This window comes from Calonectris borealis, chromosome 11 (assembly GCF_964195595.1).
Source record: "Calonectris borealis chromosome 11, bCalBor7.hap1.2, whole genome shotgun sequence".
Taxonomy (NCBI): Eukaryota; Metazoa; Chordata; class Aves; order Procellariiformes; family Procellariidae; genus Calonectris; species Calonectris borealis.
The window spans coordinates 21,160,341-21,173,128 of record NC_134322.1 but is presented as its reverse complement, the minus strand read 5'-3'; the positions used below and the strand labels follow the sequence as shown (position 1 = coordinate 21,173,128).

The window sequence follows — 12,788 nt, the reverse complement described above, 5'->3', positions numbered from 1 at the left end:
TACATAGTACCAGAAAAGAAAGTGTATTAGTTGTCCACCAGTGCTTAGGTTAGATGTTTCTTAATGCCCAACCAGGCTCCTATTAGACACCACCTGATGCCTTGCTTGTAATTAATCTCCTCTTGGCATCCGTGTGCTTCCACTTAAACTGCATTCAGTAATCAGTGCGGTCTGAGCTGCAATTGGGAGCCTTTGCCTAGAAAATTACCTCTGGAAAGGAGACTCAGACCTCGAATGCACCTCTTGAAGAAGCAAGACGAGAAGGAATCCAAGGTAAGAGTTGCTACTGTTTATGTCTTACGTATATAATCTGTCAACACTTTGGCTGAAGTATGTCCGGGTTATTTGTAATACAGAGTTCAAGCCACAGTCCTCAAGGAGGTGGTAAACACTTCAAACCTTGAACAGCCGCTGTTGCTGACTGCTCAGCGGTGAAGGGGTTGATTTCACCCTTTCAGCTTAGTTGTAAAAAATGCTAGAAGCTAACTGTCTGTAGCAATGGACCTGTGAGCTTGGCAGGAGGTCCTTTCTTTGTGATTAAACACTGACTGCGTTGGCTGTCCTAGAGCTGGGTTGCCTGATCTCTGTTTCTAGTCTGACGCTACTTTGTTTGACCAAGTTTTACTACTGGCTTGTGGGCTTTTAATGCCATATGCAGCAGCTGAAATCTGTTCTGTGCAGAGATGGGTCTCACGCTGCTCATGAAGACATTTCCTAATTACATATGGTTGTTGTTGATTAAATGTTATTTTTAAACAGGTTTTCCTGTTCTTCTCCTTAATTAATAATAACATGGTAAAAGAGAATAATGTGCATATGAGAGTCTGATTTAAGGGTACTGTTGCCTGCATTGCCTACTTCCAACCTTTGAATTCTTGTTGCGGTTAAAGGAATAATAGAATAGATTACCACTACATTTTTTCATAGCAATCTCATGGCCATGTTCCTCAAATCCAAAATCCATCTAGAAGAGCAGCAGGTGTCAACCTCAGTTCCCTTTCTATTCTGTTGTGGTTTGTGAGGGAAATGACTCCCAATCTTTCTTGCCGCTCATAAATAATGGATACATGATGCCTGTTTCTTATGGCCTAGTCAAAATTTCTAGTTACAGGTCTGAAATTGTTCAGCATGAAATACTTGTTGTCTGTTGTGCAAACTGAAGTCCTGCAGTGCTAAGTCAAAAACAGCTGAGTAACTTTATTGTAACTTCTCTTTAATTAGTTTGTTTGTATATACATGCTAGCCACAGGCTATAGGTAGGCAATTAGGCTCCCTCTTTGCTGAGCAGCTGGCAAAAGCATGTTCTTTACTCTCTGGGAACAGCTTCTTGTGTGTGAACCCACCCAGAGCCAGAGCACTAGCAGTGTCAGTAAAGAGGTACTCTGCTTATTGTGAGTGTGCTATGAAATAGGAGTTAACTTGACAAACACACAACTTTGTTTGCCACTGTTATTTTGCCCCTGCATGTTGCTTGGCACCTCCTTGCCAAAAAATGGTAGTCAAAAATGAAAATGGAGGCTTATCAGAAGTGTTTGTCCCAAAAGAATTTCAACGAAAAATGTTGGAGTTTAGTTTAAGAATGCCTCCCACTGGAAAGGGCCCATCTCAGTTTCACATCTTACCTGAAAATGAAATGATTACTTGAATGCTTCAGTTTTGTTGCCCAAGTGTTACCAAACTGGAGAGGAAACATTTTTTATTAAAGCAATATTATTAAGGCAGTAACCTACATTTGACCTTCTTGCTTTTCCTACTGACGAGGGGGGTGGATGACACCTAAAATGCGGGTGTACTCAGAGGGTGTGGGTATTTCTTGGTATCTCTGTTCTATTTCTGACAAGGACTGCCACACTGATAGGGCAAACTGCCTAGATATGGCTTGGTAACTACTTATCAGCCAAATTCTTCAACGTAAACCAGAGGAATCATGAGAAAACATTGCTGCTGCTTTTTCATTTCCTGAACAGTCTGGAGTTAGCATGTGGGACCCACGTGCTATGACACTGGGTAGATTTTGAAATATCTATAGCCTCTTGCACTTACAACAGTATTTACTTGACAGAAGAAGAGATGGGTAGAAAGGAAACCCATTTCCTGAGTTTAACAGCAAAAATATGGAATTATTTAATGGGGTAGAAACAGCAGTCACCATTCCACTAGCTGTCTGTCAGTGATGTAGACCATGTGGTACATGTAAGCAAAGATGATCTGTAACAGGATTTCAGGGTAACCAGGGCTGGGTACGGCAGTGTCTTGTGTGAGGCCGTCTGGGGCCCCAGAGAAGCGAGTAGTCTTAGCAAAATCTGTGTGCCGCGCATAATTAGATGCAGCTCAATGGTTTATTTTTGACTCTTTAATTAAGATAATCTGCAAAATATCTACCTAAATTTATTTAAGTATTTGTTGGTTTATTACAGTTCTCTTTGTGGAAGACTGAGTGTTCAAGAAGCAAATATATTAAATCTCTCGTACTTTAGATTTCCTCTCATGCTGTACATAACGAGCAATGTTGTAGTTCTCTGACAGCTGCCATTTACAGTGCGGTGGCCTAGTTGAAGGCTGTTGTGGACCATCTTTCTATCGCTGTTCAATTCAGATGTGGTCACAGAAACATCTTCAGCCTGAATGAGCACTACTGTTTATATAATCTAGTGCCTTAAATGCCATTCAAGTTCCTGCAGTTCCTCTGAACCTGTGCTAATGTGAAGTACTAAGAGCCTTTCAGCAATGATGCAGATGTGCTGCAGAATAACTTGGGGAAGCATAGAAAGGACAAGTGTGCCTGTGCAAAGGACTGCAGGGAACTAAAGAAAAAGGGCCTGCAGCAACTTTTTTCCATTCTTGAAGCAAGAAATTAGAATAAGGTACTGCAAGTGCCTCTGACCTTCATTCTGTTTCATTTAAGGAATAATTGCATTGACCATTATGGCTTCTGTCTAGATTTCTCTTTGTCTTTCCTGCTGTGTTTTAGCTAACAGTTCCTCCTGCTCTGTGCCTTTTGGGTAGCAATTTGATTCATTTTCATTGACTTGGTTCAGTTTTAAGACCTGAAACCTTGATGAACAAGGTCATTCTGCCTTCAGAAATAGCACACTCTGCTTCAGATTAAATCACGGATTCTTATTTTTTTCTAACTATCTCAAAATACTGAAAAGGAAGGAGTGGCAGAAGGCATCTATCGATCCCTTGGTAAGTACAGTGGCAGTTGGAAATGTTCTTAAATACTAAACTAGAAAGACTGATAGGGCTGAAATCTGTGAAATACAGTGAACCTGCACAATGTGATTTCTCTGAAGAGGGTTTGTTGAAGAACAAGCACATTAAAAGTGCCTAGAAAGGAACCAGGACATGTCTATGCCAGCAAACCCCGAGGTGCAGAGGCTGTAGATAGCAGTTAGAGATGGCCTGCGGGCAGAAGAGAAGGAGAGGATCAGCCAGGTGGACAGAGGAGTTGAAAGGAGAATGCACTGATGACACGGGTATGCAGATTGCATGAGGAGGTAATCGGCACTTCTCTCTTGTGCTCAGAGGAGAGGGATCAGGGAAGTGCAGCACTGCTGGAGGCTTTGCTTATTTGTTGGTTTTGTTGTTGTTTTTTTAAACATGAAAAATCCCAGGGAGGTGTCAGGGAAGCCATCCAACCAAGGCAAAACCAAGCCTTGGGCTTGTCTATCCTTATTTTTCTGCCCCAGAATCCAGTGCAAATCAGAGCCATGGATAGCATGGATTTCATCGTATTAGGAGATGGCTGTGATGGGGAGTGCCTTGTGTTTTCTTACTACTGATGTATCTCGGTTCTTCAGGTACTCCTCTCTGGTTGCATTCATTGTTTTTCATATTTTCATCAGTGACTGACAAAGAACAGTGGAGGGTTCCCCGCCTCTTTCGCTGGTTACCCATGTGCTGTAAGGGGAACTTGAAAGGGGGCTGTTAAAAGGAACTTGAGAGAGCTTCTTCCTTGCTTTCTACAGCTAAGACCCTGCAACATTAAAGCTATCTGCTTTCTGAGTGTGCTTTCCACCCCACTGTCAAAAATGCTTGCACAGCCTGTGCAGTGAGAGGAGAGAATCCATGGCAGAGAACATGGCTGCTGTGACCATGAGGGTGGCTCACAGGCTGGCTGGAGGCAGTCCTCCATCCTGGAGAAACAGCACTTTCTTCCTTGATCTTTTTCCTTTAGTGCAGTTAAGTTCTGGGCAGGATTTTCCTCCCAGATTCACCAAGCTTTGCGACACTGATGGCAGCACGGTGTGCTGAGGGTAGGAAGAACTGTGGTAAGAAATGCGAGTCCTAATCTCTCTGAGGTGAAGACGGTTTTTGCAGACAGTGTAGGCCAGGAGGTGCTGGGATGGGGCAGGAGGAAGGAAGAGGAAAGCATGGTCAGTTGGTTATTTCCTGACTAGTAATTGTAGAAGACAGTATTATGGGTTGCCCTTGGTCAGCTGAAGCAGACCTTGTGTGCTGTTTGTTTTCAGTAATAGAATACTTTTAAAGTCTGAGGGGCTTCTTTTCATCAAAGCTTTTCGAGATAAGACCCTGGCACAAAGCCTCGCTGCCCATTCCTTTCTGCTGTCCACCAGCCATCCTCATTTTCTTCAATGACAACTACAATGTCTCCTTCACTGATGTCCAGTTCATCCATGTTCTGAAAGGAGACAGGGAAAGGAGATGTGGTTAGCCTGAGAGCACAGGAGGGCCCAAGCATGTATCTGGTGGGTTTTTTTACCCTGCCTTTCATCAGCAGCCTGCCTGTGCCCTTCGCGTTGGGAATGAGCCTGAGATACCAGACAATGAGGGATTAAGCACTTGCTGAGCTGGCTATTTCCTTAAGATCCTCAAATTTCCCCAGTCTCCATGGTGTCTCCTCCCGAGCAACTTGACTATTGTATCATTGGGGAAGGCCGGAAAGGGTTAAATACGACTGTCCTAAACCAGCTAACCATGACCCTTTTGTAGTCTGCAGGTGTTGCTAAATAAAACAATGCACAGCTTAATTCCCAAGGGAGATAAAAACAGTGTCTCTACTAATCCAGGCCTTAAATAGGTCTCTCAGTTCTTTTAATACGGAACGCCAGTGACCAGTGGAGGTGCAGTGACTCTTCCTGAGATAGGTAACTTTTATCTCTGAGACAAATGGAGTAGTTGCAAGTGAGCTATCGCTGAGCTATCAGGCGGCTATCAGTCCGTTCAATGGTGCTGTCCTATTTTCCATAGGAAACCACTTTGCTACCTGCAGTGTAGTAAAATAGAAAACAGGGTAAGAGAGGCTTCCAGATATGTCTGATGCATCAGCTAAATCTAAATTTAATGTACCTGAGTAGGTAAGAACGGACTCGAAAAATGAGAGGCCTCAATATACAATATACTGAAAGTAGTAACAGGCTCTTTTCTCAGCAGGGAAAATCTGTGTGTGTCATATTTTTAAGGCAACTCCTGGAGTAAGGATCTGACAAAGGGATCCAGCAGTCCCCTCAGGGGAACTGCCATTAACAGTGAGGTACTTCCAGCTGCGCTTGGATGAAATTTCAGGCAAATAATAAAAGAGGATTTAAAACAAAGCAAAACAAAGAACATATAAAAAGTGTCAGAATGCTGCTGTACCTAAGAGAAAGTGCTCCTTTCCAGTCCTCTCTCTGTTTTCATAATTTATCTGGCTATCTGATTTTGTCACGTGCCAGCATTTTTTCAATGTTGGCTATTGATGGCAGGTCCCTTGGTGTGAGGGTCTGTCTGCACTGTAACATAAGACCTTCTGGATGCTTCTCCTGCTAATCTAAAGCTAATAAAAGGAACCTTTAAAATGCCATGTAATTAAATTGTGAAAGTCCCATTAGAGGAGGCTAATGGTTTCTCAAGAGTCCAACAGGTTCTGGAGTCCATCTGAACAAGAAAATATTCATAACCAGTCCATTCATAACCTTTTACTAATGGCACTATGCCTAGGTAGGTCTGAAGCCAGTGAGAGTTCAATATCCCAGTTAAGGATGCAGGTTGTTCTTTATAATAATCTTTTGGTACACGGGCCATGTCCACTGTAATTCTGCGACTTGCAACACGGAAGTACAGGGTAACAGTGTCATTTATGGGCATTCAGTCCTCTCCAGCATGGAGAGCACCACAGTTGAAGCCAGTGTGTTAAACTGGAGCAGGACTCTCCAGACGATAAGTGAGATCAAATGGAGAAGAGTTCACACACTCTTACACAAGGAATCTGTAGCCATTTTCCCTAGGAGAACATTTCACAAGAGATGTAAGTTCAGAATGCACAATACTGCATACTTGGCCATCATCCCCTAAAAAATAAAGTTTTCTTGTGTTTGCGGTCTACTATCTCTAGAAGGAGGTTGTAACAGCTCAGCACTAATTTAGAAGGGGTATAGCATGTGCTAATGTGTAATCACTTGCAAAAAATGTTATTGTTTCATCTTGAGGCAACATGGTCTAGTGATTGTGCGCCAAGAACTGGCAGTTGCGATTCCTGGCTTCTGCGTGTGACCTTGACCAATAATTCTCTAAGTGTCCCTGGCTGTAAAGTGAAGATAACACCTCCTTCACAGAATTAACACTTTCAGGATGTTTGGATCTATTTTAAATCTGACACTATGAAATATTTATTTTGAAGCCTTTCGTTACCTGGGCTGTGTAGTCATAAAGTACTCTGTAGTCCTGTGATGATGTGATTCCAGTTTGTTCATTTACAAAAATGGATGCATAGACGCCGTCTGTTTTCTCTGCTAACGGGAAAAAAAAAAAACAAAACCCACACACAGAAACAAAGGGTTCAGTTGCTTATAAATGCATGGGATCATATGCAAGAGTTCACAAATAAAAAGGTTTCTGTTCTCTCTCTGTCTGGAGATGTACATGTATAGAAAAGCTGCTGTGAACTGTAGGTAAAGTCTTGCACAAAAACTGTGTCCCATTGGTTAGATGACAATACACCCATTGAACTTTGTGGGAGGTCAGAAACTAGCTTTAGCCTCATCCAGGTTGGGAAAAATGTTTACCCTGCTAAGGCACAATCCAAATGGTCCAAAGAGGGAAGTGCTGTGATTAAACTGGTTTAAAATGGTTGCTACTGGTGGTATAAAATTCTAGCAGTTCAGTTACTCACACAGGGCTTTTCTTTTTCCCTTGAGAAGAATGGAAAATATTGTACCGATGGGTCACCAGACATTTTCCAGTCATTTCCATAGTTCCCAGATAGCTATTTGTCACTGACATAACTTTTTTGGAAGATGTTGTTTTAATGCAGCTTGTCATAATTAGGGAAACCTCTTATTCCTTCCCAGCATCTGCCTGGGAGCTTCCCCCGCTGTTGAGGCGAGCAGAAGTTTCCCACATATGACTGCTCAGTGGGATGACAGCGCTCTGACAGCTCACGGAGCAGCCAGGGTGCCTGTACCGTCCCACAGTCACCCCTTGGTTTAGTTGTCCTGTTCCAAGGAGCACTATCAGCTCCTTGACTTTTCAGATTTTGAAAGACAAGCATGGGAGCAGTTGAAAAAGCTGAACACAAAGAGTGTTTGCCATTCCTGAGGACCTTGTCCAGGGAACGCTCTCCCCTCCTGTCCCCAGCCTAAGGAAATTCAGAAGGAGTGACTACCCTCAACTGCTCAACGCTGCATTGCTCTACGTGTGCCCGAGCCTGAGTGGGTGCCTGACAGGTCCAGCAAGTGTCTGATAGCACTGGAGAGTCTCTCCTGGCTGAGCACCGAATGCAACAAGTAAGATAGTCTGGGCTTCGTTTCTGGGTGCCCAAGCAGGCAGGCCTGACAAAGGAAACCGATTTGGGTATGTTCTAAAACTGTTCTAAAACAGCTTTTTATTTTCTTTAGGCAAGAATCACAGTTAAAAAATTTTTGTTTTAAATCAAACCAATAAAAACGTCATAAGCTGTTGCTTTCTGCATAGTCAAAATACTATGTTTTAAATGTCGTCTGATAAGTGCCTAGTGGCAAGGGTTACAATAAGACAGTGTAACTGCGAAACGAGATGGATATTTGCATTTATAAGGCATGAGCCTGGTCTGTTAAAAACTTTAAGTATTCTCTTGGGCTTTTTAGAGGTAGTGTATTCTACCTTAGGAGAAAACTGTTATCTAAGTCAGACTGTGTTGTTCTGAATGCACAGTTCCCCCTTGCCTAGACAGGGGGTTTGAAGATTATATGGATTATTTGGCACTTTAAACTGGGAAATTTGCTTAATACACATCCAAGCTAAATTTGTTTCTTGACTACTCTTACTCTTGACGGCCAACATGAGAATATCTGCTGTACCATTTCTGCTCCATGTCAAAGCTTGATTTAGGAATGTGATCTAAAACAAACACATCTGGTAAACTTATTTCCTGAAGAGGCATACCAAGAGGAGGGGCTGAAGGAGTGGCACTTTCCGTGTTGTTTTTGCTGCTTCCATGCAGTAGTCCGGAGAATCTGCAGAACCAAGAGAAGCCAATGACAAAATGAGTGAACAGGACCGGGTATGAGCATTCCTTTGTCTCAGCTGTCTGACTCAACCTTCCCTCCATCTGCTGCTGTATTGGGTAGATGTCACCTCTTCCTGTGGCTGTCTGTTTTCATTTATGCTGTAGATACATTTATCTTCAGTTAAAAATATATTTAAAAAATGCAGCAGAATACTGAGCCATCAGCCATCACTAAATTGTGCATAAAATGCATCAGATAGTATTTTGTTGTTGTTGATCCAAAGGCTCATGGTGCAAAACTGCAATTATTTCACAATATTAATATGATGAAAATTATCAGTTGTTTATAAGAGATTACCGTCTCTTTGTCTTTAAGGAGAACTCTGATACAATTTAAAATACAAAGCTTGTATATTGAGCCTTTCTAAAAACTATGAGTTTAAGTGAGGTTTGTTTGTTTGTTTGTTTTTTAATCTATCCCTAATTATTTTCTATATCACAGCTGAGTACTGGAGACTAAGTAAAGTGAGAATATGGGTTAGGCATGCTTAAGGCATATTTAAAGGGTCTGATTTTTCAGCTGGTGAACGCTCAGTGTTTCTGGAAAATGGACGTCCAAACTCAACAGTTTCTGAAAAACTCAGACTGAGTCTCTCTAGGCTGCTTGCCCATGCAGAGCACGGTTGTGTTCCAAATGACAGTACAATTGTCTTCTATAACTGTATAGGATGCAGCATTAGAATTAATTATTATAGAAGATCTGGTTTCCGACTGAAAAACAAAATATTGTGTATAAACCTTATCAGCTCACTAACAAGCCTGAACCACATTTTAAATGGGAGATCACAGCCCGTTCCTTGTCTTTGCCATGTAATAAGGCTTGTCAAAATATAAAGCTCTTCTGCTTTAAATATGATGCTATTCCCACTGTGAATTAGCCATTTTAGTACAAAATATTTAAACCAATAGATCTACCATGCTCTTCAGCTGATATAACTGCATCCATGTTACAGCATTTACCAGCATAAATGGATCAGAAAAAAAAAATTGCCTCCCTAATCATCACAGTTATTCCTCTAAGTGTTTTTTCCTTTGGTCTAGATACAGAGAGCAGCTCTTTGTTCTGCTCAGCTGGGCGGTGCAGTAAGCCAGGAGGTATTGCCAAAAAAGACAGCTCTCCCCAGCCTTTGCTCCCAGCAAGATTCACCTTTGCCCTCCCTTGAACAAAGTGGTTTTGTTGCTATGTGCCATGACTCACTAGGAAAGAGGAAATAAGTGAATGCTATCCATTGCTGGCCACCTAATTGTTTTATGAACTCGTCCCCTGTCTCTCTTCCCACTAGGCCATGGCAAAATTACTCTGACTCTGGTTTTAATAGGTTTATTTCTTCTGTCAAGTTGTATTTATTGATACGTAGCTGCCTCCTGCTACAATGAAGGAAGCAATAACTTTCCAGGTCCTATTTCCTGTCATCATACATTGCCATTCATATAGAGAAATACCTATTCTGGGAACCAAAGTTTGCCACTCACCTCTTCATCATCCCACAAGACTGGGTTGGGCTGCTGTTGCTTCTGTTTGGTTCTCTGCTGTAGTAGTTCTCATATCCTATTGCATCTGCAACAGGACAATAAAAATGAGATGTTCAAATAGGCAAAACTTTCTTCTCCCCACCAGAATGCAACGGACAGTTGCAACCATCAAGAGGGGCTGCTCCGGGTGCAACGCAGCACCTATCTGCTCTCGCCTGTAACGTGGCTGGAGCAGCAGAGGGGGACCTGGGGACTTGACAAAAGCCAGTCAAGTGATTGTAAGCAGATATGTCCGTGGTAGAAAGGCATGCTTGACCTGGGTCGAGCACAGTCAAGGTCCTGAAGAACCATTCTAATAGTGTGTCTAACCCTAATTAAGAAGGCAGTTTCCTCCATGACTGTTTCCTCTGTTGCCTTAAAGCTCAGGATTTAAGGGAGCAGAGCATGGTCATTGTGAGCCTGGGACCATGTTCTTCATACAATTGGCTGCAGTGTGTTTTGTTTCTTTTTTTCTTAATGTATTGAGTTAGGAATTTTTGTCGGAGCTGGGGAGATTTCTGAACATTATTGCCAGCAGCAATAATGAGCAATTTCCCAGTCTGTGCTTGTGCTTGAGTGTCTCCCTACCTTTCATATCTCCCCCGTCCACCTCCTGAGAGCTGATTTGCTGTTTACCCAGAGATATTTGTTTTTTGTTCTCTCAAACACAGTAATGTTACAGTTCCTTCACTCTCCCCTATGGTGTCGTTAAGAGTGAAACTGAGACCATTTCCAAGTCTAGCTTTACAGATGAAATAGTTACAGATGGATTTATTTATTTTTCATCTCATAGCTCCCAGTGTAGTTGCTTAGAGCTGGTGGCCACACACTGCCTTCTCTGTGTTAAAGCCAAACAAACATGAGTGAAGTCTGTGATAGCGTATTATCTCAGTTCTGATACCAGCAAATTGAGAAAGACGTTGGACTTGGGCTAAAGGTTGTGTTGACATTCTTGCGTTGGGTCAGCCAAGATCATAAGCAGCGCAGGCATGTACAACTAGTGAGCGTGAAGGATCCTTACAAATAAGATTTTTCAATAATTAGGGACTTTTCTGACCAATTTAAGGGTCTCCTATTACCTTTCTAGATTGTCACCTTGGTATAGTTTCTAGTCTATAATGCATTGTAAGAGGAGGGGAGTGAGCAATAGCATGAGAAACCAAAAGGTTTGGTCAGGATAAAGCTCTCCTGCTATACAATACAAAACCACAGGTGGGTTTCCTCCTGCATTTTGCAAATAATGAAACAGATCAACAGCTCACCATGTGCTACTGTGCAAACTCATTAGCCAGAGCTGTGGAGATACTAGGATGTTACTTCCAGAACATGTCACCTTCTAGAAGGTGGCAAAAAAAAAAAAAACAACACAACAAAACAACAAAAAAGCAAGTCAGTTGTTTCTTTGCCTTTCATAAAGCTCTCAAGGGTTTTTCCCCACCTAGTTCTTATTAGAAATGAGTCCTGACATAGCCAAGAGCTGTTTGCAGAAAATTGCCTAGGCGACTGGAGAATGAGAAATCTCACATGGGGAGGGGAAAAAAAAAACCAAAAACAAAAAAAACACCTAGCTGAGAATTACAAATTTCTTATTATACAGAAGTTGTTTCACACTGTTGCAAGGCACAGTTCTCCCTTCTGCCAGTGAAAATGTAGTTTTTCCTTGGTAAATGCTGCTATGTCAGTGAATTTAAATCCCCTATGTGAAGAAGAATAAACTGTAGCAGCAAAATGGCATCCAGTGCACCAGTATCAATATATTCGTTTTAAAAAATTCCCCAAATCCCAATTCTTAATAATCATAGGTGTAATGAAGGAAAGGCTGAGTGAAAAACAGGCCTCAGCTAGCTCAGTGCTGAGTTAGTGGCAGCATCCAGCTCTGCTGAGCAAGTTCCTAGGGTGTAATTGCTGCCAGCTCTGAGCTCTGCGATGAAATCAAAGGGGTGTAAGCTGTTCCTGTACGAGATAATTACCCCTTGGGACAGGACCTTCATACTGCTGGTATTTTTACCTATACAACTCCTAACATGGAAGGTTTTTTATCAGTATAAAATTTTCTTATGCCAGTATAGTTTATTCCCCACTCTGAATGGAAGTAAGCTCTATTGATACTGCTGAGGGTGTACTAAGGGGATTTTCTCTTTGACGTAGCAGTATGGTGTTAGAGCAGAGAGTGGGAGTGAAACAGTATCTGTGCACAGATTAAAAAAAAAAAACATAAATGAAGGAAGAGATCTTTTCAGCATAGATATGTATCATCAGCTAATCAAGACATGAAATAGGGATTTTTCTCTCCTTTTAAAACGGCTGTGAATCTCTGTTTACTGCAGCAGCTGCACAGAAGTTCAAGCATTCACTCAGTCTATAAATATCTTGTATTGCTTGTTGAAGTAAGAGGGTGTGGTTTGTATTTGGCCGTGTGAAACATTAGATAGCCTCCTTTCTGGTGATGTGTTTGGGGAACTACCCTCGAGCAGCATGTTTTCATTTTACGACTGCTCTTAGCTCTTGCTGTCCCAGTCTCCATTTCAGCCCAGAGGTTTTGATCATGGAAGTCGATGAAAAGGCTACTTTGGCTTGAATGGACGGAGTCTATGAACCTTACATTGTTTCTGCATGCTGGAGCAAAGCCAATTTCATTCAAAATTTCCCCCAACTAGGGTCTTGCCCTTACACAAACAACTTCCTGAGAGGAAAAAAGATGTTATTCCCCATTGGGTAGGTGGAACAAAACAGAATACAAAGTCTGGTCCTCTCTGTGCTGCAAATGAAGAGGCAGCATCTCTGTCAA

The 12,788-nt window shown here is 42.0% G+C and overlaps 1 protein-coding gene across 1 annotated transcript in view; it reads right to left on the bottom strand.

The window, feature by feature from the left end:
• Positions 1-1,629: 1,629 nt before the first annotated feature.
• PSTPIP1 (proline-serine-threonine phosphatase interacting protein 1) overlaps positions 1,630-12,788 on the bottom strand; it is a 59,559-nt gene continuing 48,400 nt past the window's right edge. Inside the window, exons 12-15 of the mRNA XM_075160432.1 lie at positions 9,962-10,046; positions 8,365-8,435; positions 6,634-6,734; positions 1,630-4,645 (exon numbers count right to left, since the gene is read on the bottom strand). Of these exons, the coding sequence (XP_075016533.1) occupies positions 4,514-4,645; positions 6,634-6,734; positions 8,365-8,435; positions 9,962-10,046 (389 nt within the window). The 3' untranslated portion in view covers positions 1,630-4,513. The remainder of the gene's footprint in view (positions 4,646-6,633; positions 6,735-8,364; positions 8,436-9,961; positions 10,047-12,788) is intronic.